The sequence below is a fragment of the Scomber scombrus genome, chromosome 23, assembly GCF_963691925.1.
Source record: "Scomber scombrus chromosome 23, fScoSco1.1, whole genome shotgun sequence".
Classification (NCBI taxonomy): domain Eukaryota; kingdom Metazoa; phylum Chordata; class Actinopteri; order Scombriformes; family Scombridae; genus Scomber; species Scomber scombrus.
Genome location: NC_084992.1, coordinates 7,447,412 through 7,469,619, shown reverse-complemented (window position 1 = coordinate 7,469,619; position 22,208 = coordinate 7,447,412). Strand labels below are relative to the sequence as shown.

The 22,208-nt window shown below is 39.4% G+C and overlaps 2 protein-coding genes across 2 annotated transcripts in view; both read right to left on the bottom strand.

The window, feature by feature from the left end:
* The window catches only part of emc4 (ER membrane protein complex subunit 4), a 149,319-nt gene that overhangs the window by 24,874 nt on the left and 102,237 nt on the right, over nt 1-22,208 (bottom strand). The gene's annotated exons all lie outside the window — the stretch shown is intronic.
* Nucleotides 107-20,910, bottom strand: LOC134005883 (adenylate cyclase type 2-like). Its single transcript, XM_062444910.1, has 25 exons — nt 20,788-20,910; nt 18,415-18,618; nt 18,166-18,327; nt 17,431-17,580; nt 16,382-16,536; nt 15,850-15,961; nt 15,581-15,708; nt 13,982-14,140; nt 13,634-13,799; nt 12,893-13,051; nt 12,642-12,670; nt 12,306-12,359; nt 11,831-11,894; nt 11,639-11,736; nt 11,353-11,437; nt 10,845-10,982; nt 10,573-10,650; nt 10,026-10,201; nt 6,653-6,737; nt 5,930-6,088; nt 4,727-4,873; nt 4,497-4,598; nt 4,227-4,341; nt 3,623-3,747; nt 107-241 (listed from the first exon to the last, which is right to left on the bottom strand). Exons 1-25 carry the CDS (start codon nt 20,857-20,859, stop codon nt 107-109), a joined length of 3,057 nt encoding a protein of 1,018 aa, XP_062300894.1. The 5' UTR covers nt 20,860-20,910.

Sequence of the window (22,208 nt, the reverse complement as noted above, 5' to 3'; positions counted from 1 at the left end):
GATGAGTCACGTAACGTCAGCTTAGTTTGAAATAGTTCACAAGACCAAGACTGTCAACGAAAAGTACATCAAAAACCATCAAAACCAGTTCTTTGCTGGTCTGAGGTCAGAACTGGGGAGACGACTGGTCCGTGTTCACAAAGTAAGTGGTGAGCTCTCCTTTGCCCTTGACGTTGACGACTCCTCGGAGGGTGACGCTGTAGCCCACGCTCTGGAGGGCCTGGGCCGTCTCATCCGTCACCTGGTGAGCACAGAGGAGAAGAAGAGAAGAAGAGGGGAATATTATATTTTCATCATCTCCTTACTGTATTTCATTGTCCTCTACCTTTATCTTGTCAGTGTCAGCCTTGTTACTGCTCTCTGTGTTGTGTGTCTTTGCTTTGTATTGTACTGCTTTTGCTTTGTCTGTCAAAGCACTTTGCTAATTTTGTTTTTTAAAAAGGTGCTATATAAATAAAGTTGTTATCATTATTATTGCTATCCTATCCTATCCAATCCTATCCCATCCTATCCTATCCCATCCTATCCCATCCCATCCTATCTTATCCCATCCCATCCTATCCCATCCTATTTTATCCCATCCAATCCTATCCTATCCTATTCTATCCTATCCTATCCTATTCTATCCCATCCTATCCCATCCAATCCTATCTTATCCCATCCCATCCAATCCTATCCTATTCTATCCCATCCAATCCTATCCCATCCTATCCCATCCTATCTTATCTTATCCCATCCCATCCTATCCTATCCTATTCTATCCCATCCTATCCTATTCGATCCCATCCTATCCTATCCTATCCCATCCTATCTTATCCCATCCAATCCTATCCTATCCTATTCTATTCCATCCCATCCTATCCCATCCCATCCAATCCTATCCCATCCTATCTTATCCCATCCCATCCAATCCTATTCTATTCTATCCCATCCTATCTTATCCCATCCCATCCAATCCTATCCTATCCCATCTTATTCTATTCCATCCCATCCTATCCCATCCAATCCTATCCCATCCTATCTTATCCCATCCCATCCAATCCTATCCTATCCTATCCTATCTTATTCTATCCCATCCTATCTTATCCCATCCCATCCCATCCTATCCTATCCTATCTTATTCTATTCTATCCCATCCTATCTTATCCCATCCCATCCAATCCTATCCTATCCTATCTTATTCTATCCCATCCTATCTTATCCCATCCCATCCAATCCTATCCTATCCTATTCTATACCATCCTATTCTATTATATTCTATCCTATCCTATCCCATCCTATCCTATCTTATCCCATCCCATCCTATCCTATCCTATCCTATCCCATCCTATCTTATCCCATCCAATCCTATCCCATCCTATCCCGTCCTATCCTATCCTATTCTATCCCATCCTATCCCATCCAATCCTATCCCATCCTATCCCGTCCTATCCTATCCCATCCTATCTTATCCCATCCAATCCTATCCCATCCTATCCCGTCCTATCCTATCCTATCCTATCCCATCCTATCCTATCTTATCCCATCCCATCCTATCCTATCCTATCCTATCCCATCCTATCTTATCCCATCCAATCCTATCCCATCCTATCCCATCCTATCCTATCCTATTCTATCCCATCCTATCCCATCCTATCCTATTCTATCCCATCCTATATTATCCCATCCCATCCAATCCTATTCTATCCCATCCTATCCTATTCTATCCTATCCTATTCTATCCCATCCTATCTTATCCCATCCCATCCTATCCCATCCTATCCCATCCTATCTTATCCCATCCCATCCTATCCTATCCCATCCTATCTTATCCCATCCAATCCTATCCCATCCTATCCCGTCCTATCCTATCCTATCTTATCCCATCCTATTCTATCCCATCCTATCCCATCCTATCTTATCCCATCCAATCCTATCCCATCCTTTTCCCGTCCTATCCTATCCTATTATATCCCATCCTATCCCATCCTATCCTATTCTATCCCATCCTATATTATCCCATCCCGTCCAATCCTATCCCATCCTATCCTATTCTATTCTATTCTATTCTATTCTATTCTATCCTATCCTATCCTATCCTATTCTATCCTATCTTATTCTATTCTATTCTATCCTATCCTATCCTATCTTATCCTATCCCATCCTATTCTATCCTATCCTATTCTATTCTATTCTATTCTATCCTATCCTATCCTATCTTATCCTATCCCATCCCATCCTATTCTATCCTATCCTATTCTATTCTATTCTATCCTATCCTATCCTATCCTATCTTATCCTATCCTATCCTATCCTATCCTATCCTATCCCATCCTATCCTATCCTATCCTATTCTATCCTATCCTATCCTATCCTATCTTATCCTATCCTATCCTATCCTATCCTATCCTATCCTATCCTATCTTATCCTATCCTATCCTATCCTATCCTATCCTATCCTATCCTATCCTATCCTATCTTATCCTATCCCATCCTATTCTATCCTATCATATCCTATCCTATCCCCTCCCATCCTATCTTGTCCTCTACATCTACTTAAGAGCTGGAGTGTGTCCTTGTCAAATGTTTTTTTCTTTACATAATTTTGGTGATTTAAAGCTTATTACAGTTTCGTATTTTTCACTAGTTTTTGTTTTCACAGTCATATATATATATATATTTTCCATTTCTCAGTCTAGTTTCAGTCAGTTTCCAGTGTGGGTTTGCTCTGTTTAGGTTTTATTAGTTTCAGTATTAGTATAACAATATCAATCTCAGTCTCAGGTATATCATTATTCTGACAACACCAATATCACTCTTGTACATGTTACTATTTTTATACTATATTTTTTTACTACTATTGTTTTTATTGCTCGTGTTCTTCCTTATTATTCATTGTTCCTTATCCTTTTTACTGATGCTCTTTCTATTTCTGCTTTCCACTTGCTGCTGCAATGCTGGTAATTTCCACACCGTGTGACTAATAAAGGAATAATTTATCTATATATAGATATTTATATACAATAGAACTCACAAAAAACATGGAAAGTCTTCTCTAGAGCTAGTGTTTGGTTTGTCTATTCTGGGTTACCATAGAAACACGAGTGTGCAACATGAAGTGGGCGGCCTCCATGAAAGAGGACCTGCTTCCCTATGCAGATATACAGGTTCAAAAACACAACAATCCTTATTTACAGGTGATCATACACTTACTAAAACATACTTGTGAATATTATATTTCATTTCTAGAAGTAAAACCCACTGAATCGGACAAACTGGTCCTTTAATAGAGGACAGTAAAGACACTAGGCCACCAGGATGCACCACAAATATACTTTAAGAGCATCATTTTATTTTTATTTTATGTATTTTCTGTAAAAAGACACAAATATTTAAACAACCCTTTGTTCCCTGTCCCTTTTTTTATTTGTTTTTCAGTTTTCTTTGTATTTTTTAATCTAATAATTGAAATGTACTGTAGAAAAAATAATAAAAATCAGAAACATTTCAACCATTTGAATCAGTAAGATAGTAAAAGCCTTACAAAGTTGCTTTAATTTAATTTTTTAATATATTGAAACAAGGCGTAAGATTGGTTTGCTGTATTTTACTATATGAGGCACGTCTTCCTCTTTTCTCTGACCTGTATCTTGTCCAGCACTCCTGTGCTATCCATCCTGCTGGCCACGTTAACGGAATTCCCCCAGATGTCATACTGAGGTTTATGAGCTCCGATAACTCCGGCAATCACCGGACCGTGATTTAATCCTGCAAGTGAACGACACGGAGCGATGCATCAGAGGAAAACACAACAATCCTGTTAAAACTAATATATTTTCTAATATTTTACTGTCATAACCTGTAAAAGAACATTTCCACATAAACATTGTCTAACACTACTACTTTTTTCTTGACACTTCTTCTTCAAAGTTTTAATGACAGTGTTGCATGTACCAAGAAAATACTGGTGTGTTGTCTTTAATGTAATATAATAGAAATATATTTCCCCCCTATAATGTTTGTTTGCAAAAATTAAACATATCCTGAATGCACAATAAACTTTTGGTGATCTTTCACTATGTATAAATAATATCTAAATTACATTATTCTGTTAAAAATAATGCTTTTTCTTATATTTTACAGTCATAATATTTCACATGAACACAGTGTAATTACAGACTTTGCAGGTTTACAGCTTTTACTACGTCGCACCATCCTCTGAATATTCTTCTTGAACAGACTCTTACCGATCCTGAGTTTGAAGCTGTTAAAGGAGTGTGTGTTGATGAGCTCCAGTTTGGCCATTAGAGAAATGGCAAACTCCACCATGGCCCGCACATGACCGTAGGACATGTCGCACTTCTGCAGGGGGAGCCAGAGATCACGTTATAATGAAGCGGAACCATATCAGCACCGGATGAACAAGAGATTAAGACACTTTGATTTGTTTAAACCTGCATTTTAGCTACAGGATAAGTGAGTGACTTTATTGATATTGAGTTAAAAAGGAGGTTAACCTTTTGTTCCTCCCCCGAGTTTGTGAGTCCTGCAGCTGCCATGTACGTGCTGCCGATGGTCTTAATCTTCTCCACTGAACAGAATTTGGGTTTGGATAAAAGCTGAGGGAGGGGAGAACGTGGGACAGACGGGGATGGGGGGGGGGGGGATACTTAGAAAACAAAACAAAAATCTTCTGACCCAGATAGATGCCAGCTGGATTATTTAAACAGTATCTCCTTCCTCATACCTCATCAAAGTCTGATATGATCTCGTTGAGGAATCGCAGACACTCCAGACCGTCCCTGTTGGCGCTGCTCTCGGTGTAAAACTCTTTGAACTGAGGCACCGAGGCGAACATCACGCACACGCATTCGTAGGACTGGCTGTACAGGTCCTGGAGCAGAGATGTGGAAAGTAAAAGGGTTTGATTGCAAGATAACATACTGTACTTTCAGATATTTTGTTTTCTTTTCATATAAAATAAACATTCAATGCCACCAAAACTTATATATTTCTTTCACTGGCTCTATGTTCTTTGCACAAATGCTTGTACGCCTCATATTTAACTCTTACATACTGTTCAGGGACATTTTAAAGCAGTAAATACACTAAATACTTCTTACTTTTAGCCTGAAATGTGATGACTTCTCCTTTAAACATTTGAGTGCAGCTGATACATATTATTTTTTAGAGTTTGAGACTGTTGCATTCTTCACATTTAATATAGTTCATGTTTTTTCTCCATCAATTAGAAGTGTAAAAACTGAATAATAAACTCTCTCAGCTTTCTGAAAGCTTCATTAACCCTCCTGTTACTTCTTTCATCTAATTGCCTGAAAATCACATGCATGGTTCCTTACTACATTCTTTGCAAGTAAAATTAATCATCACTACTTTCATATAATATGGCTAATCTATTGTCTTCCCGGGTAAAAATTGACCCGTGTGATTATGTGCTCTCATTAAAACATTTAAAATGGTTTCAAAACAGTATCATGACTGAACTTTATACCAGACTGTGATAATCCATCAATTTATTTTCCTCTGATCTCAAATTTAGTGAAAATAATTTATAATTTCTGCCTTTTCTTTACTCAAAAATGAGGTATTGTTTCATTTAAATGAGGACTATTGACCATAATTTCCCAAAAAATATGAGTAAAACCTGTGGTAATAAGTTAGAATGAAGTTGGCTAAAAAAGGTTTAACACAAGAATTGGGTGGTCATTTATACCGTATACTTTAAAAACAATCAAACCAAAAAGGGTCAATTTTGAGAAGGGTTAAGGATTAAATATGAGGGGATACTGTGAAGAGTCTGAATGTGAACAGTATGTGAGGGTTAAGTTAACTTTCTAGTGATATTAAAAATGTGTTATGTGTTAAAATGTCCCACTTTAATGCTCTACATCTCTTATATGTTTATTTATTTATTGTTTGTTCTCTTAACCTGGTTGCGGACACTTTTGCCCATGAAGAAGGAGGCGACGTGGAGCGGCAGGACGTTCTGGAGGAGAAGCTTGTTGACGTTCTCCATCGTCTCCATCTCCTCTCTTTCTGTCTGGAAACAATGCTCCAACAGGAAGTCGACCCGGCAACCCAGCTCGTCCTGAGAGGGAGAGAGAGAGAGAGAGAGAGAGAGAGTTAGAGAGAGAGAGAGAGAGAGACAGAGAGAGAGAGATAGAGAGACAGAGAGAGAGAGAGAGCGAGAGAAAGAGAGGGAGAGAGAGAGAGGGAGGGAGGGAGAGAGAGCAAGAGAGAGAGAGAGAGACAGAGAGAGAGAGAGAGAGAGAGCGAGAGAGAGAGAGAGAGAGAGAGAGAGAAAGAGAGAGAGAGACAGAGAGAGAGACAGAGAGAGAGAGAGAGAGAGAGAGAGGGAAAGTGAGAGAGAGAGACAGAGAGAGAGAGAGAGAGAGAGAGAGAAAGAGAGAAAAGAGAGAGAGACAGAGAGAGAGAGAGAGAGGGAAAGTGAGAGAGAGAGAGAGCAAGAGAGAGAGAGAGAGACAGAGAGAGAGAGAGAGAGAGAGCGAGAGAGAGAGAGAGGAGAGAGAGAGAGAGAGAGAGAGAGAGAGAGAGAGAGAGAGAGAGAGAGAGAGAGTTAACTTTGGATGGAAATTTGCAAAATAAAAACTACACACCGTTCCTGAAGAAAAACCCTTCCATACGTACGCACCTGTCTGGCCAATATGAGGCCCACGATGTAAAAGATGACCAGCCAAACTCCAGACATGATGTGAGGGTCTTTCACCACATTATATCTGTAGAAAACAAATGCACATTCATACATTTAGACTCATATCGTGTTACAATCTGGACTACTAAACTAAACCAATCAGCCGTTCTTTTTCTCTGCTTGGTTACATAACTGCTCAGACAGTGAGTGTCTTGTATCTCACAGTCAATGGGGCTCGTACCCCTCTACCCCCCCGCTGCCCTGGAGCGGGCCTGCGGCTATACAAAGCTCCTGAATAAATGATGGTGAGCTGAAACTCCAGACAAGGATTCACAATCTGGAGTCTGAGTGGCCGAACAAAAGGCAGGAAATTTAAAACCTGGTGTGATGATTACAGATAGCGGTGGATGAGTGTTTTCTTCCCCTTCATTAACCCACTTGGCCAGTAGATTTAGAGCTTTACTGGTCCGACAGCTAAAAAAATTTAAACATTTCCATAATTTTGGTGATTTATAGTTTCGTATTTTTCACTAGTTTTTATTTTGATAATCTTATTTATTATTTTTTGTTTTTAATTGAGCTTAGTTTCCAGAGCAGATTTTCTCAGTTTAGTTTCATTTTCATTAGTTTCAGTATTACTATTGCAATATCAGTATCGGACTCTTGTATATTATCATTCTGACAACACCAAATTACTCTTATACCGATTTTTTTAACTATTGTTACACACCTATTGTTTTTATTGCTTGTGTACTTACTTATTATTTATTGTTCGTTATTCTTTTTTTATTGATGCTCTTTCTATTTTTTGCTCTCCTCTTTGCACTTTGCTGCTGCAACACTGTACATTTCCCCACCGTGTGACTAATAAATTAATATCTTATTACGAGTATTTGTCAAGGTTGTCAAGATTTAGGAAGTTCAGAGTAAGTGATGACAGTACAAACACAACACTGACTAACAGTCACGCAGTCACGCTTCCTCCTGCTTGGTGTGTTGACTCATTTGACTGAAAACTGAAACTAAAGACATTTTCTGTATATTTCTATTTAATTTTAGTTCCTTTTAAAAGTGCACAATATTGTTTCAGTTAGTTTTAATGTTGTTATTTTTCATAGTCTCAGTTTTTAGTTCAGTTTTTGTTAACTTTGATTACCTCTGTGATTTGTTCCCTTTAGATTTGGTTGTTTTCCCTTAGTTATGGATATCTAAACTGCTTTATTGATATGTTTATTTATTTTCCCTTTAATGTTTTCCCTTTTGGCTCGTCACTATTTCTAATGGAGATGAAGGACAAGCAACAAGGACATATGATTATTTACTTTATTTATACAAGTGTATTTGAGTTTAATGACCAAAATAAACTAAAACTAATGTTACAAACATATACATATATTACAATAATATGCAAAATATACAATAAGACACATATTGGATAAGTAGATTAATGGTGTATAAATGTGTGTTTCTCCATATTTTGTTGTCTAAGCTAATTTGACTCACTTGTTTAGTACATTGAACGTCCTTTTTGAGCTCCTTTATCAGAGTTCATTATTAGAACAAGAAGCTCGATATAGCTGGAAAATACAGTGTAAAAGTAAAGAAGACGACGGCAGCTGTGGATGAGAGACGAGTTGACCGCTTTGAGTCAAAGACGTTGTATTTAAGTTGATGTTCTGCTTCTTTAACTATTATCTGATATAAAATGTCTCGTACCTTCGACTCTACTGCTGGATTTTGTTTAAAGTCGGAGAGCTTAAACATCCCATTCTCCCCCTTCTTGCTCCAATCGGCTGATCAAAGCGGACTCAAACTTGACCCGTCGCTGTGATTCCAAATTATTTATCATCCGCCTGACCAGTAACCCCAATTTATTTATCCGGCATGACTCTGATTGGTTGTCGCTGGCCCCGTTCGGCCCAATCAACCTTTCCCCCTCCGTACACTCACACTGGCCTCGGTCCATCGGAGCTATCGGATATGTCAGACCCCGTGGGACGAGTGGAAAGTGTACTTAAGTAGGATTACAGGGAGCCGGTGTGACTGTGTGGACAGGTGGCGAGCGTTAACACTGTTTATATTCATGCCGGCTCACTTTGATGCATCTTATTTGGATCAGTTTGTCTATTAAAGTGATGTAACGTATACAGAGAGAGACCAAGTGGTTACAAAGACTGGATGATGTCGCTTCTGTCTTTGCTGTTGTGTTTGTTTCTAACCTTTCCTCTTTGGCTAAAAATGGAAGAACGAGGCAAGCTTGAGTACACACACCTAGCCTTTCTTTAACCTTTGTGTCGTCCTCCCGGGTCAAATTGACCCCGTCTGTTTTGACTGTTCCTTCTTTCCTTCTTCCCTTCCTTCCTTCCTTCCTTCCATCTGTCCTTCCTCCATCCTTCTCTCTTTCTTTCCTTCCTTTCTCTTTCCTCCCTCCCTTCCTTCCTTCCTTCTTTGTTACCTCCCTCCTTCTCTCTTTCTTTCCTCCTACCCTCCTACCTTCCTTCCTTCCTTCTTTCCTCCCTCCCTCCTACCTTCCTTCCTTCTTTCCTCCGTCCTTCCTTCCTTTCCTTCCTCCCTCCTTCCTTCCTTCCTCCTTTCCTTCCTTCTTCCTCCCTTCCATCATTCCTTCCTTCTTCCTTCCTTCCATCCTTCCATCATTCCTTCCATCCTTCCTCCCTTCCATCATTCCTTCCTTCCATCCTTCCATCTTTCCTTCCTTCTTCCTCCCTTCCTTCCTTGACTCGAGGACAACAGGAAGGTTAATGTGTTAAACAGCAGGTTACTAAAGAGATAAAAGCTCTAATGCTGTTGAATTCAGCTTCCTCTGTATGAAACCTGTGAGGCTGCAAAAAATGATTGTATGTTGAGTGTTTTCCTGACTTATTAATCAGTTATTCAGTCTATAAGATGTTGGGGAAAAAATTTAAAAATGCCACCAAGAGTCCAAGTTAATGTCCCACTAATGTATTATATATTTATTGTTTATTGTATATCATATTTGGAGATTGTTTTTATTGTATATTTTTATTTTATTGTATTTTTTTTAATCACTTTTAAAGACTACTGTTGTGTCTAACCCTAAACCTAACCCTAAAAGACAATTTAACAGTGACGATCCAATCATTTTTTCTAAGTTAAGTGTTTGTTAATCAATACTAATTTTCTATTAAATGACTCCCACTAATCACTTTACTACTAGAAATCTGCTCAATTGGATTTCACTCAAGTTTTCTTAATTTTCTGTGTGTCAAATCACATCTTTATTTGGTGAGAAAAAACTCTTTGGCTGTTTCATTTTACTCTTTTTATCAATTATCTAAATGATATTCAGGCGCATAAAGCTACAGCGACACCGGACATCTGTCGGATCACTCACGTGCTGTTGTTGCAAAGCAGTTGGACGAGGCATTTGCACCTCTGGGCGTAAATGTGGAGGAAGAGGGCCAGGTACACCACGACGGCCAGGGTGAGCAGCAGCATCTTCACCAAGAAACACATCCTGATGAAGATGATGACTCCCAGCATGGCCAGCAGGCAGCAGTACAGGTAGTACTGCATGATTGAGGGAAGGAATGTGGGTGAGGAAAGGTTAGAGATGAAACAGAATTGAATAATAACAAATGAAATAATTTTATCATAGATTTTAGTGTATTTATGTAGCTATGATAAAGGAGGAGCCACTACTGTATTGGTAGAGAATGTAAATGAGTGGAGTTCTTGTCAAATAATTATCAAAAGGTCAATGTTTGCCTGATATATGAGCAACCATACATCTATTTACACTTATTAATGAAATTACCGGACAATTAAACTAAGCTAAATGGCAACAAATAGTTATAACAACGTCCAATAATGCCAAATTAAACATGTAATAAAAACAACATATGAATAAAACAACATGGTGTTTCTTTGGAAGTACTCACAGGCACAGTGTGGAGTCTGAGACTCTCCAACTCTGTCCTGTTGGCATTCGGGTTGCAGTCGTCTCCTGGGAGGAAATACTGGAAGGAACAGTAACATGGTGAAAGAGAGAGAGAGAGAGAGAGAGAGAGAGAGAGAGAGAGAGAGAGAGAGAGAGAGAGAGAGAGAGGAAAGAAAGAAAGAAAGATAACAAATGAATAAACAGAAGGGGTTCATGGATTAAAAAATAAATAAATAAAAGAATTAAAGATGATTTCAAGTCAAAGGAGCTCACAAGGTTGAGGACGGCCATGAGCAAAGTGATGAGCACACACAGCGAGACCACAAACAGCCGCAGCGCCGCCCTGGTGGAGACGCCACGAGACAGGCTGGAGATCCACTGGACGCTCAGCGGCATCTTGGAACGCCATTTCTGGAAGAAAAAAAAACCATAAAGTACAGTCTTCCAGATCACGATACCACACAACAATAACTCAAATCTGATTTTATGTCAAATAACTGTTATGTAAATGTTAATCTAAAGCAGTAAACTATATCAAATGATGAGCAATAGGGTTAAAAATACAGTGTGTTTTTAATGTGAAGCTAGAATTGAGTTATGACTTTATTCACAACTTGAATTCATGTCAAAATTATTGCAAGAAAGTTTATATTTTCACCTCATCCACCTGCCTTTACTTGCTACTGTTGCATCATTAAACTACTGATCAGCAGCTGATAAGAAACTCTTACCTATGCACTTCCAATACTACAGCACAAACCTATCACCAGAGTCCATTTACCTCCAAGTATCCAGTAAAGACGATGGACAGCAGCAGCACCAGCACTGGAAACGTTGCACCGTAGGACACTGCCATTTCAAAGTTCCTAAGAGGCATAAAAAGGGACATTTACGATATTTTTTATTTATTCAATTGCAGCAGCGAGAAAGCAAATAAGGATTTCTATGAGAGAGAATCTGTAAGTAGTACGCTGAGGGAATTAGTTCAGTTTTATTCCAGTGATTCTGGCTCATTTAATTCAGAACATGATGCTCAAGAACAGGTGAATAACTGAGGTGTTACTCACTTGTCCGAAACGAGCATCTGGACGGCGAAAACAGTCACGAAGATCAGAGCGATGCAGCTCATTGATTGGTGTAAACCTTTCACCTCAGAGAGCCGAAACTGGAGCAGAAACACACAGATGTAACACACAAAGGCACCAAAAAAAAAACATGTTTTGTATCGTGCTTGTGTTCAGAGAGTGAAGTTACTGTACCTTCTTCTCCAGACTCAGGTCGTTGAACAGCAGAGTCAAACAGTTGAGCTTCTTTACTCGCTTCCTGAATGACACATTAAAAGAAAATTTAAGGTAAGGGAGGTCAGAGGAGAAAATACAGTGACAAGTATCACAAAAGTCTAAAGGCATCTAAAATATAAGTAATAAAAGAGCATAAAATATGAAATATTTTTTAGGTAGAAACAGTGTAACAATCAGTTTTTTCCAACAATCTATATGGCAAGCATTTCATTTAATGTTAACCAGTTTTATTTAAGTATATTTTACTTTAGGAAAGATATTTAAAAAGCCAATACTAGCAGAGAAATGTTTGGGTTCAGTAGATTTGTGAGGCAATTATCTCCAGTTATCTCTCTACCAACTAACAAAGAAGCAGCACAATCAAAAGTGTCACACTTTGTTAATCTTTGGTTTTCCTTTGTTCTGCAGTAAGAATAAAGATATTTTTACTTACCCTGCGGTCTCCAGCGTGTCAAGTGATCCCCGAACACCGTTATCCACCACCAAACTGAGACCAAACAAGAAGACGTTAGACACAGCTTTAACCAAAGGAGGAAAAAAAAGCTAATTTCTTTACATTATAAATAAAATAATAATGTGAAATAGCTCTTCTATATTTAGATAATAAAACACTCAAATGCAGGATTTTGCTATCAGATATAGAGCAGCATGCTTTGTTCCACTTTGAGTATTGTTAAAAGCACTCTATAAATAAAATGTATTATTATTATTTATTATTTATGTATTGTAAGATTTGTTACAGGTGATCTTAATATTTCTTTACACTTACCTGGGACTGTTCTGAGAAGTTAGTCTTTGCTAAAGAAAACACACACACACACACACACACACACACACACACACACACACACAAAATACAAAAGTTAGGATCTAACGCTGGAGAGAGAAAACAGTATGATTAAGTAATATTTGTAAGTGCAGGTTCTGTGTGTATTTATATACTGTGTCTATATTTACAGTCACTTTAACGCATAGCTTCATACATGGAAACACTACGGGGAATGCAGCTTAAGTACATACTGCAGACAGCTGTGATGGATTCGTGATGACATTGCAGGGGTTGACTTTCTTCTTGGACGGCCTCTTCTTGGCTTCGGGATTGCTCAGGTCGGCGAAGGGGTGGATGGTCTGCCAGGACTGCAGGTACTGAGACATGCGGACGGACGCTCGCTGCCTGCTCTCACCGGATGTGAGAGAGTTTGTCTGAAATTGGGATGGAGATTATTTTATTTTACATTCACATCACTTAAAATCAGTTGTGTCTTCCTTAAAGTAGATCACTGTAGTTTGGGGCTTGGAGTCGGTGAGTTTCATACGTATAATACGCATAACTGGGAGATCTTCAGTTGCTTAATAGATGTCCCTTCTCTTGGTTCTCAGGGTTAAACTATGATCTTTTTGGCTCTTAGAAATATGCTTTTTCTTGTAAGGCAAACCTGCTTCCAGAAGTACATATACAGTTTGTGTCAGGGAGTGTTGCATAGTTAGTTATTTTAATACAATACAACTTTCATACAACTTTGGGAACAAAAGTGTGATGAAAATATAAAAAGGAAATTCAGATAAGATCCTCCAACTTAAAAAAACACACTTACTTTTCAATGAAAACTTCATAAAAGTGCAATTTGAGGGTATATTATTGCATTTGAACATCTAATCACATCTCAAGTGCTTCACACACACACACACACACACACACACACACACACACACACACACACACACACACACACACACACACACACACACACACACACGTACCCCTTCCAATTTCTGTCTCCTGGAGAAACCGTCCGGCTTTTGCGGGTCGATCACCAGGTAGGTTTTTCTCCCTTTAAGAAGAGGATCCCGACTCCCCCCGTCTCCTTCCTCCACTTGGTACGCTCCATCCAAGTGTTGAAGCGTCTCCTCTGTGATGTGGACTCGCCTATTTATAATAATTATAACAATAATATTAGTAACAAAATAGGTAAAAACATGTTTTATACAGAGATGTGGAAAATACAAACCTAAAAAAGCATTTACAACAACATCATACACTTTATTATCCATTATACTTATTTATTATAATATAACTATTATCTGAGCTGATTTGAACACTTCTCTCACCCTGGAAGGCCTCCAGACTCCATGTGATTGGCTAACGTAACGTCATGTGACCACACGTCGTATTGCCACTTCTGCAGGCCGATCACGCCACAGAGCACGTTGCCAGTGTGCACGCCGACACGCATGCTGATCTCAACCCCCGTCGCTTCTCGCAGTTTACTACAGGGGAGAGAAATAATTCAACATTTTTAAATTAAAGTAAAAACACAGCCAGTCAAGTTGCAGTTTCTGTGTTTGTATATAATCTTTGTAGTGAAGACTTTAAAGGCATTAAGTGTATTTTCCTTGTATGTTTGGCCAATAAAACTGATTCTGAACACAAAGTTGTAGCCATGACTGTAGATTCAGATATGGATGTTGCTGCAAAAAAAGCTACAAATTCTAAAATAAATGTTTTAAACTCAGCGGACACCTGAGATTAGACTCACCAATTCAGTGTCCAACCAAATGTGAAATATGGTCACAATTAAGCCTGAATGACTTTGAAACAACATCTAATTGTGATTATTTGGACTGATATTGCAACTGTGATATGATTTACGATATTAGAGGGAATGATCTTTATTCTCATTCTCAATGAAAAGCATATTAAAATGATTATGGTGTGATTTTTTGTGAGGATCTGTACAAACAAAGATGTTTTCTGAAGCCTGTAGAACATGATGTGTAGCTCAGGACATCTCTACTAAATTTAAAATGTGTTTTTTTTTTCTGTATCACCTCCTGCTCCTGAGTTATGGTGTTAAATAACAGCCAGAAAAGTGTTTTTTTGCAGAACATAACGATGTCAAAGTGAAGTTGACCTTTGACCATGTGGATATAAAATGTCATCGCTTCATCATTTTCATCCTATTAAACATTTGTGTGAATCTTTATCATCATTTGCATATGAATTCTTGAGTTATGGCCAGAAACGTGTTTTAGTGGAGGTCATGAGAGATTAGGGACGGATATAAACTGTAGTTTTATGCCTCTGGTCATGACTGACGTCTGTGTAGGGGGTCATAAAAATGTGTTTCGGTCACACTAAGTACACAAAACACATTACATAACAGATGAGTGACAGATCATAACACATGAAGACAAAACTGGAAGCTGTGAAGACTCAACAAGGCCTCAGGAAAATGTTTAGTCTGAGAATATTACAGTCAAATTATATATTACAGTGTTTTACGTGCGATTGTGAGCATTCGGGTTGAAATATTTAGTCTAGTTCCACCCGTGCACGGGAGAGAACAGTGAAGTAAAACTCTCGGAGTAGCAAGAGGAAGTTACAAAGAGTAATATCAGATGCAAATTAGGAACACTGAGTAGCTTTTATTCATGTGGCTGAAAAACAGGAATCAGGTGGCAGGAACCTCATCACAACAGTAACAAAGAATTAAGTTAAAGATACATTAAGACAGGTTAGATTTTGTTTAAAATATCAAAATTATAGATGCTTATGTAGATTTACATACATTTATACTATATTTCAATATGTATCTGCAGCTGTGAGCTTTTTTTCAGAGTATAAAAGACATGAGAGGAGAGGCATATCAGATGAGGAAGGGTGTGGGGACCTAAAACAAAACTTTAAATAAGTCCAGATAAACGGACCTGATGGCAGCGCACATGTCCAGCCCCATCTGGACACAGTTCCTGGCGTGTGCCGGGATGGGATCGGGCAGACCGGACACACAGTAGTAGCAGTCGCCCAAGATCTTAATGCGAAGACATCCATTCTTCTACAGAGAGGAAGAAGGAAACACACAGAGAGAGAGAGAGAGAGAGAGAGAGAGAGAGAGAGAGAGAGAGAGAGAGAGAGTTTAGAACTAATCAATAAGCCTAGAAGTTTTATTTTATGGTGGATTTGTTGATATTTGTACCTTTGCGATGTTGTCAAACCTTCCGAAGAGCTTGTTGAGCACGGCGACGAGCTCCTCAGGTGAGCAGGTGCTCGCCAGCTTTGTGAAGCCCACGATGTCTGCATATAGGATGCTGTATAACACACACACACACACACACACACACACACACACACACACACACACACACACACACACACACACACACACACAGATAAGAAAAAAAAAATTAGGCACAAAATCCTGGAATAATTTGGCTTAACAGAATAAAAACAGCAAATATTGGACAAATATACAAGTAAAAGTCATTGTGGTTCATCCTTACTGCCTAAAGTTGTAATTTATAGCAATTAAAATTAATTATGGCATCTAAATTACGTGCTTTCATGTGGTTAACTATACAGCTTTACTCCATAAATCTGCCTCTATCTAAACAGACTAAAAAAGTGAATTCATGTGATTAACTTTAAGCATCTTTGCGAGCAGAGAGACAAGACTCAGGCCTCAGCTGTAACTTTCTAACATCTTTATTTATGCACAGAGTGATAATCACCTGACGTCCTTGTGCTGCTGTATGTAAAGGCTGTGGAAGTTGTGGAAGTTGTGCTCGTTCTCCTTATCGCTCTTTGGCTTGGACAGCCTCTTTATCACCTCCTTTTTCAGCTTCACAGCGATGCACCGTGGCAACACAGACAGGAGGAGCTGCTCCTGTTGCCAAGGGAACAGACGGGGACAGGGCGTTATATTTATATATGTGTGTGTGTGTGTGTGTGTGTTTGTAGGAAAGGTGGGTGATGAGTTTTTGTCGTTGCATTTCTGTCTGACGGGAGGTTTCAATCTGTTCTCTAAGGCGGTAAAAGAACATCAAACGCTTCCTTGAAACACAGCGGTGTTTATTCAGTGGATCACATTTCATCTGTTTGTTTACTTGCTATGAATAGTGTCCATTTGGGTTAGACTATTCTATTGTTGCCGGGCTTCAGACGAGTGAATGATTAATCTATTGATCTAATGGCCAGAAAAGCATACAGTAACCAAACTCAGCCTGTCCTGGTAAAGAGCTCTTTAATGAGAGCGATTACACACAATGATTTTAAATTTGGAGTATCTGGGGAAGAAAAGTGGGAGGAATTTCTGCACTGTAAAAGTATCTGGAGAGCAAAGTCATTTAAGTGTAGGGGCTTTAATTTATTTCTGAAAGCTTCCTTTAAAAAGCTGCTTTTTGGTGCCAATTGAGCTCATTTTAAAGTAGCTGTAGTAACTAATAAAGTTATATTTATATTATAAAAATCTGACACTTGCTTCAGATTCTACTACTCTCAACATTTGCTCATCTTTACATTTTTGCGTAAAACTGGAGCTCTGTTTTGTGTTCTTCATGATGTTTTAATGAGACTAGACTATTATAAACCAAGCTAAGCAAAGCAACTATAGGCTGCTCCAATTATAACAAGTCTTTATTTTGCACTTTCTGATGAGCTGAACTGTCATATTATCTTTATCCGAATGGGAAATCGACACTGAATTAAATATATTTTCTGTCTATATGTTTCTAATTAAAGAGTCAAAGAGTTGGAATCTGTGTTTTGTTTTGTTTTGAACCTGCTGATATTTTCTTATTTCCTTCTGGGAGCGAATGGCGCTGAACTCCTCTCTCTTCTGGTTGGATATTCGGAGGTCGTGCTCGGTCGTCCACAGGTGGAAAATCCCGACGCAGTTCACGCACACGAACAGCAGCGCGTTCGCCACCAGCTGTGTTGGAGGAAGAAGTCAATCAGAGAGAGAAGAGGAGAGGAGAAGAGAGATTATTGATACTTTATCTACAGTAATCCTTTTACCTTCAGGCACAATAATTGACGATTGACGTGAATCAGTGTAAATTAATCATGTATCTTATTAACTATTTAAAAAGCCACATTTATTTAGCATGAGACAACATGTCAAACCAGGTTTAAAACTGCTCCTTAAACAAATAAAAGATTTTTTTTTTTTACCCCAGTGAACTGTAAAGCTTCACTTTCCATAAACCACAATACTCTACTGTGCAGACTGACCTTAGCTTTACAACTACTATTTGAATTTGGATGTGACGGCTGGAAGGAAGGATGGATGGATAGATGGATGGATGGATGGATGGGATTTTTTGGCACATGCGATAGAGGTACGCATCTCTTCATCTGCAGCTCATTTGCAAAAACCTTTGCCTACATTTCCATTTTGAAACTTAATGTCATGCAGCTAGTTGTATTTCGCCGATGTTAAAACTCGCACGAGCCAATTTAGCAGTGATTATACATTAACGGGGGAAAAAACGTTGGAAATGATTCAAATCTGCACCTGCACGGCCAGGTTTGGTGTCTTCGGGCTCTTGACGGAAACGTAGACACTGATGATGACGATGTGCGATACGCTGGTCCCTATCCCGACCATGAAGGCCCAGGCCAGAGAAAGAGGCAGCACTGTGTACACGCTCACAGAGAGGAAGAGGAAGAACGCTACCTGAAAGAAAGAAGAAGAAGAGAGATGGTTACAAAAGCTTGGAGAATGGTTTCCTTTAAAGAGTGAATCCCATCGTTTCTTTCTCACCTGCTCCCAGGTTGTGACGGGACCTTCTGTGAAGATGAAGACTACGGCGGTGATGTACAGCGTCCCCCAGACGAAGAGGGCCAGGGCTCCTCCGCAGCGCCTCATGGTGGGCAGCCAGGGCAGGCAGACGAGCAGGGCGGCGCTCAGACAGAGAACCACACACAGCACAGACAGAGCGTCCACGTGGACAACGCTCTTGTCTTTCTGTAAAGAAAAAAGGACTTAAAAATGTGTCTCTCTTGATTAAATGTTCAATAGTGCAGGCTGTAAAATGTGTGTGTGATATAATCCACTGTTTTTTCCACCACTGACTTAGATGCCACGTGTTAAATATTCTTCAAGAGCAGTTGACTGAACCTTAAAGAAATCTCATTAAGAGGCAGAAGCAGAGGAGAGGAAGCCCTTTACATTAATATACATCTACACAGCTTCACCCTGCTTTGTCCTAGCTCACCTCAGCTGTTCACTATATCCAAAAAGCACCTGTCCAGGCCAAAGTAAGGGCCGAAATCCACATGACTTTATTCATCAGAGATCAGAGCCAGGCAGGTGCAATGTTTTTAATCTACTACGTGAAGTAGAGGGGTTTTTTAAAATTTGGTGCCTTAAAGAATTATTGATTTTGAATGAATGTTAATATATGTTCAATGCACTAACCTTTTTTTTAAAATCAATTAATTAATCAATCATGGAAGAAAGCACAGAACAACTACATAAATTATCTTTAAATGTAGATACTACCTAAGATACTGGAATATTTAAAACAATCAGTAGTGGGCTTTAATATATCTGTAAATAAAGAATATGAGTCAGTTGTACTTAATCTGGTAATTATTGTCTTGATTAATCATTTTAAGTTATTTTGAGTATAAAACTGAAGTGAAATATGTCCGCTGCAACTTCACAGAGTCAAAGACGTTTTTAAATGTTTATCTGACAGTGTAAAACAGTCTAAAACCTAAAAGATAATCATCAGCTGTGATTAACGACAGCTGAAACCAGCAAACTCATGTCATGTTTGCTTAAAAATTACCATTGAATTAACAAAATAGTTCCTAAATACGTTTCTGTCCATCAATTATTCAGCTAATCGTTGTAGCTCTACAGAACGAGCCACCTGTTGCTCGAATATTACAAAGTATAAAGAAACGAAAACATAATGATAAGAATGAGGAGTGTTTATTACTGAGATTAGAGATTATTATACTGTACTTTCAGTTTTCTACCATTCGGTTATATCCAGTTTGAGCCATCTACAGCACTAGTAAAAAACATTAAAGTTAATATTTTACTATTTAAACACATCACACACACACACACACACACACACACAGCTTTAAAGGACATTTAAAGTTGTCTGAGTCCAAAGAGACCAAGTCCATTATTAACTTAACTTTAAATAAACTTATAGCATTATAGTGAGGTTAGACATATGTGCTGTTTTGCTTTCGGCTATTAAGGCGACCTAAATAAAGCACAGGAATGTCACATTGATTGAGAGAACAGGTTTAAAGCTCTATGACTGCTGCAGTCGACAGTAAAGCTTTTTAAGTGCTTTACAGTGATGCTGCTGAGGGCAAAGTTAACTCACATAAGGTTGCGACTAATGATTAATTTGATTATTGATTCATTTCTGCCGACGTTTTCCAGTCTTTAAATTTACTTTGTTTTAATCCAAAACTCAAAAATGTTAGATTTACAATGATGTAAAACAGAGAAAAGCAGCACATTCTAGTATTTGATCATATTCAAGAGGCTTTAGCGTGTTAGAGTTGTTATTTTTTCACTTTGCATTGTTGTTGTGTATTTATCTATTATAGGAGAGGTTTTAAGATAAGCCTAGAGTGGGATTCTACTGATTAATTGATTAAAGCCTAAATTCTCTTGTTATTTTCAGCTTGTTAAATGAATGAATGTGAATATTTTCTGGTTTCTTTCGTCCTCTATGATAGAAAACTAGGTTGTGGACTGTCTGACCGGACAAAATGAGATATTTTAGGTTGCATTTCGGGCTTTGGGAGAAACGTTAATCAACATTTTTGATGTTTTCTGACATTGTCCCGATCATGCAAATAATAGATTAATGGAGAAAAGAAGATGTTGGGAATTCTTGCCTGAGAAACAAACTATTAATGAATGGATGGTCCAAATCTGCATGTATTCATCAGACTAAAAAAGGTGGCAGATACTGATATAAGTGTAAAAATGTGAAAGTGCACTGTCTCTCTCTCACGCTCTCTCTCTCTCTCTCTTTCTCTCACTCTCTCTCTCTCTCTCTCTCTCTCTCTCTCTCTCTCTCTCTCTCTCTTTCTCTCTCTCTCTCTCTCTCTCTCTCTCTCTCTCTCTCTCTCTCTCTCTCTCTCTCTCTCTCACCTCTCCTATGGTGCAGAGGAGGACGATCATGGCCACACAGAAGGCCAAAGACAGCACCAGCCCAGACAGCATGGCCGGCGTCTCCTCCACGCACTGCAGGAACGCCCTGTGGACGGCCTGAAAGCAGCAGCACACATCCTCCCTCACGCTACGCTGGGACCGGTTGCTCCGCTTGTCCTCGTCTTCCTCTTCCTCCTCCTCCTCCTCCTCCTCCCCTTCGTCCCATTCCTCATTTATGCTGTCGCCCGTTTGGGAGACGTACGAAACACCTGTGAGCGAGTGCGACCTGCTTCCAGGCGACTCCTCTGAGTTCAGTTTAACATTTAAGTCTGTTTTGGAGTTGCGTCTCACATCATCTGAGCCACTTTTAATGGTTTTGTTAGACTGGGAGGTTTCTAATCTGGGCTCAGAGAGGTTGACGGGATGGATACGGTGCGTCTTTTCCAAGGAGCTTTCATCAAAATCGTTCAAATCTCCGTCACAGACGTCGTCACTGAAACTAGTGCAAACATAATCAGGTTTGGATTTGGCGCTGCTGGAGTCCGAGTGGCTGCAGCCACTGATATGACACGAGGTATGACTGTCAGTTTGTAGCCTGTTAGAGAATGACTTTACCTGGGCAGCTTCATCGTCAGCATCATCATCATCATCATCATCATCAGGCTGCTGGGGCACACCTGTTCCCTTCAGCAAAGAATTGACCTTTAGGGGTTTTGGGGTCTGAGCTGTTTTCGCCACACCTACCTCTACAGCGACCTGGGATTCACCGAGTCCCGATTGTGAAATGTTAACGTCACCCTTTCCTGTTGTTTTCTGCGAATCTGCCGTCTCTTTCACACCGTCGTGTCCCGAGGTGTGACTGAAGACGTCGAGTTCAATGATACCACCGCCTCCTGTGAATTTGCCCTCGCCGTCTTTGCCGGAGAGGATCACGATGTCAGGCACCACCTGGGACCCCTCTCCTCCTCCTCCTCCTCCTCTTCCTCCGGGCCCTCGCTCCTTTTCCTGTAAACCCAGAGACTCGTCTGGCATCGTGACCTCGCCGTCTATCCACTTGTCACTTTAGCTTTCCTCTGGCTGCCCGCGTCTCTCTCTGTCAGCTCGTCTACATGATAAATACAAACCAGAGGAGCGTCTTCCTTAACAGATGTTGTTTATGTGTATGTGCAGAAAGGAGAGCTTCAGTGTCCGTGTTCAAGACAAAAGAAATCTAATAAATATATTTATATTATATTTAAGTTGAGATTGTTCCACAAAGAGTCTAGCTCGTTACAAAAAAAGAAGTTTCCCCTCAAATCTAAAAAGATGTCATCAAAATAGACAATGATGTATGATGTCATGTAGAGCCGTTAAAGTCCCAAAAATTGCTGAGTGTATTCTCCTCAGACGAACGCTGATCCATCCAGCCGGGTAACCGAGGA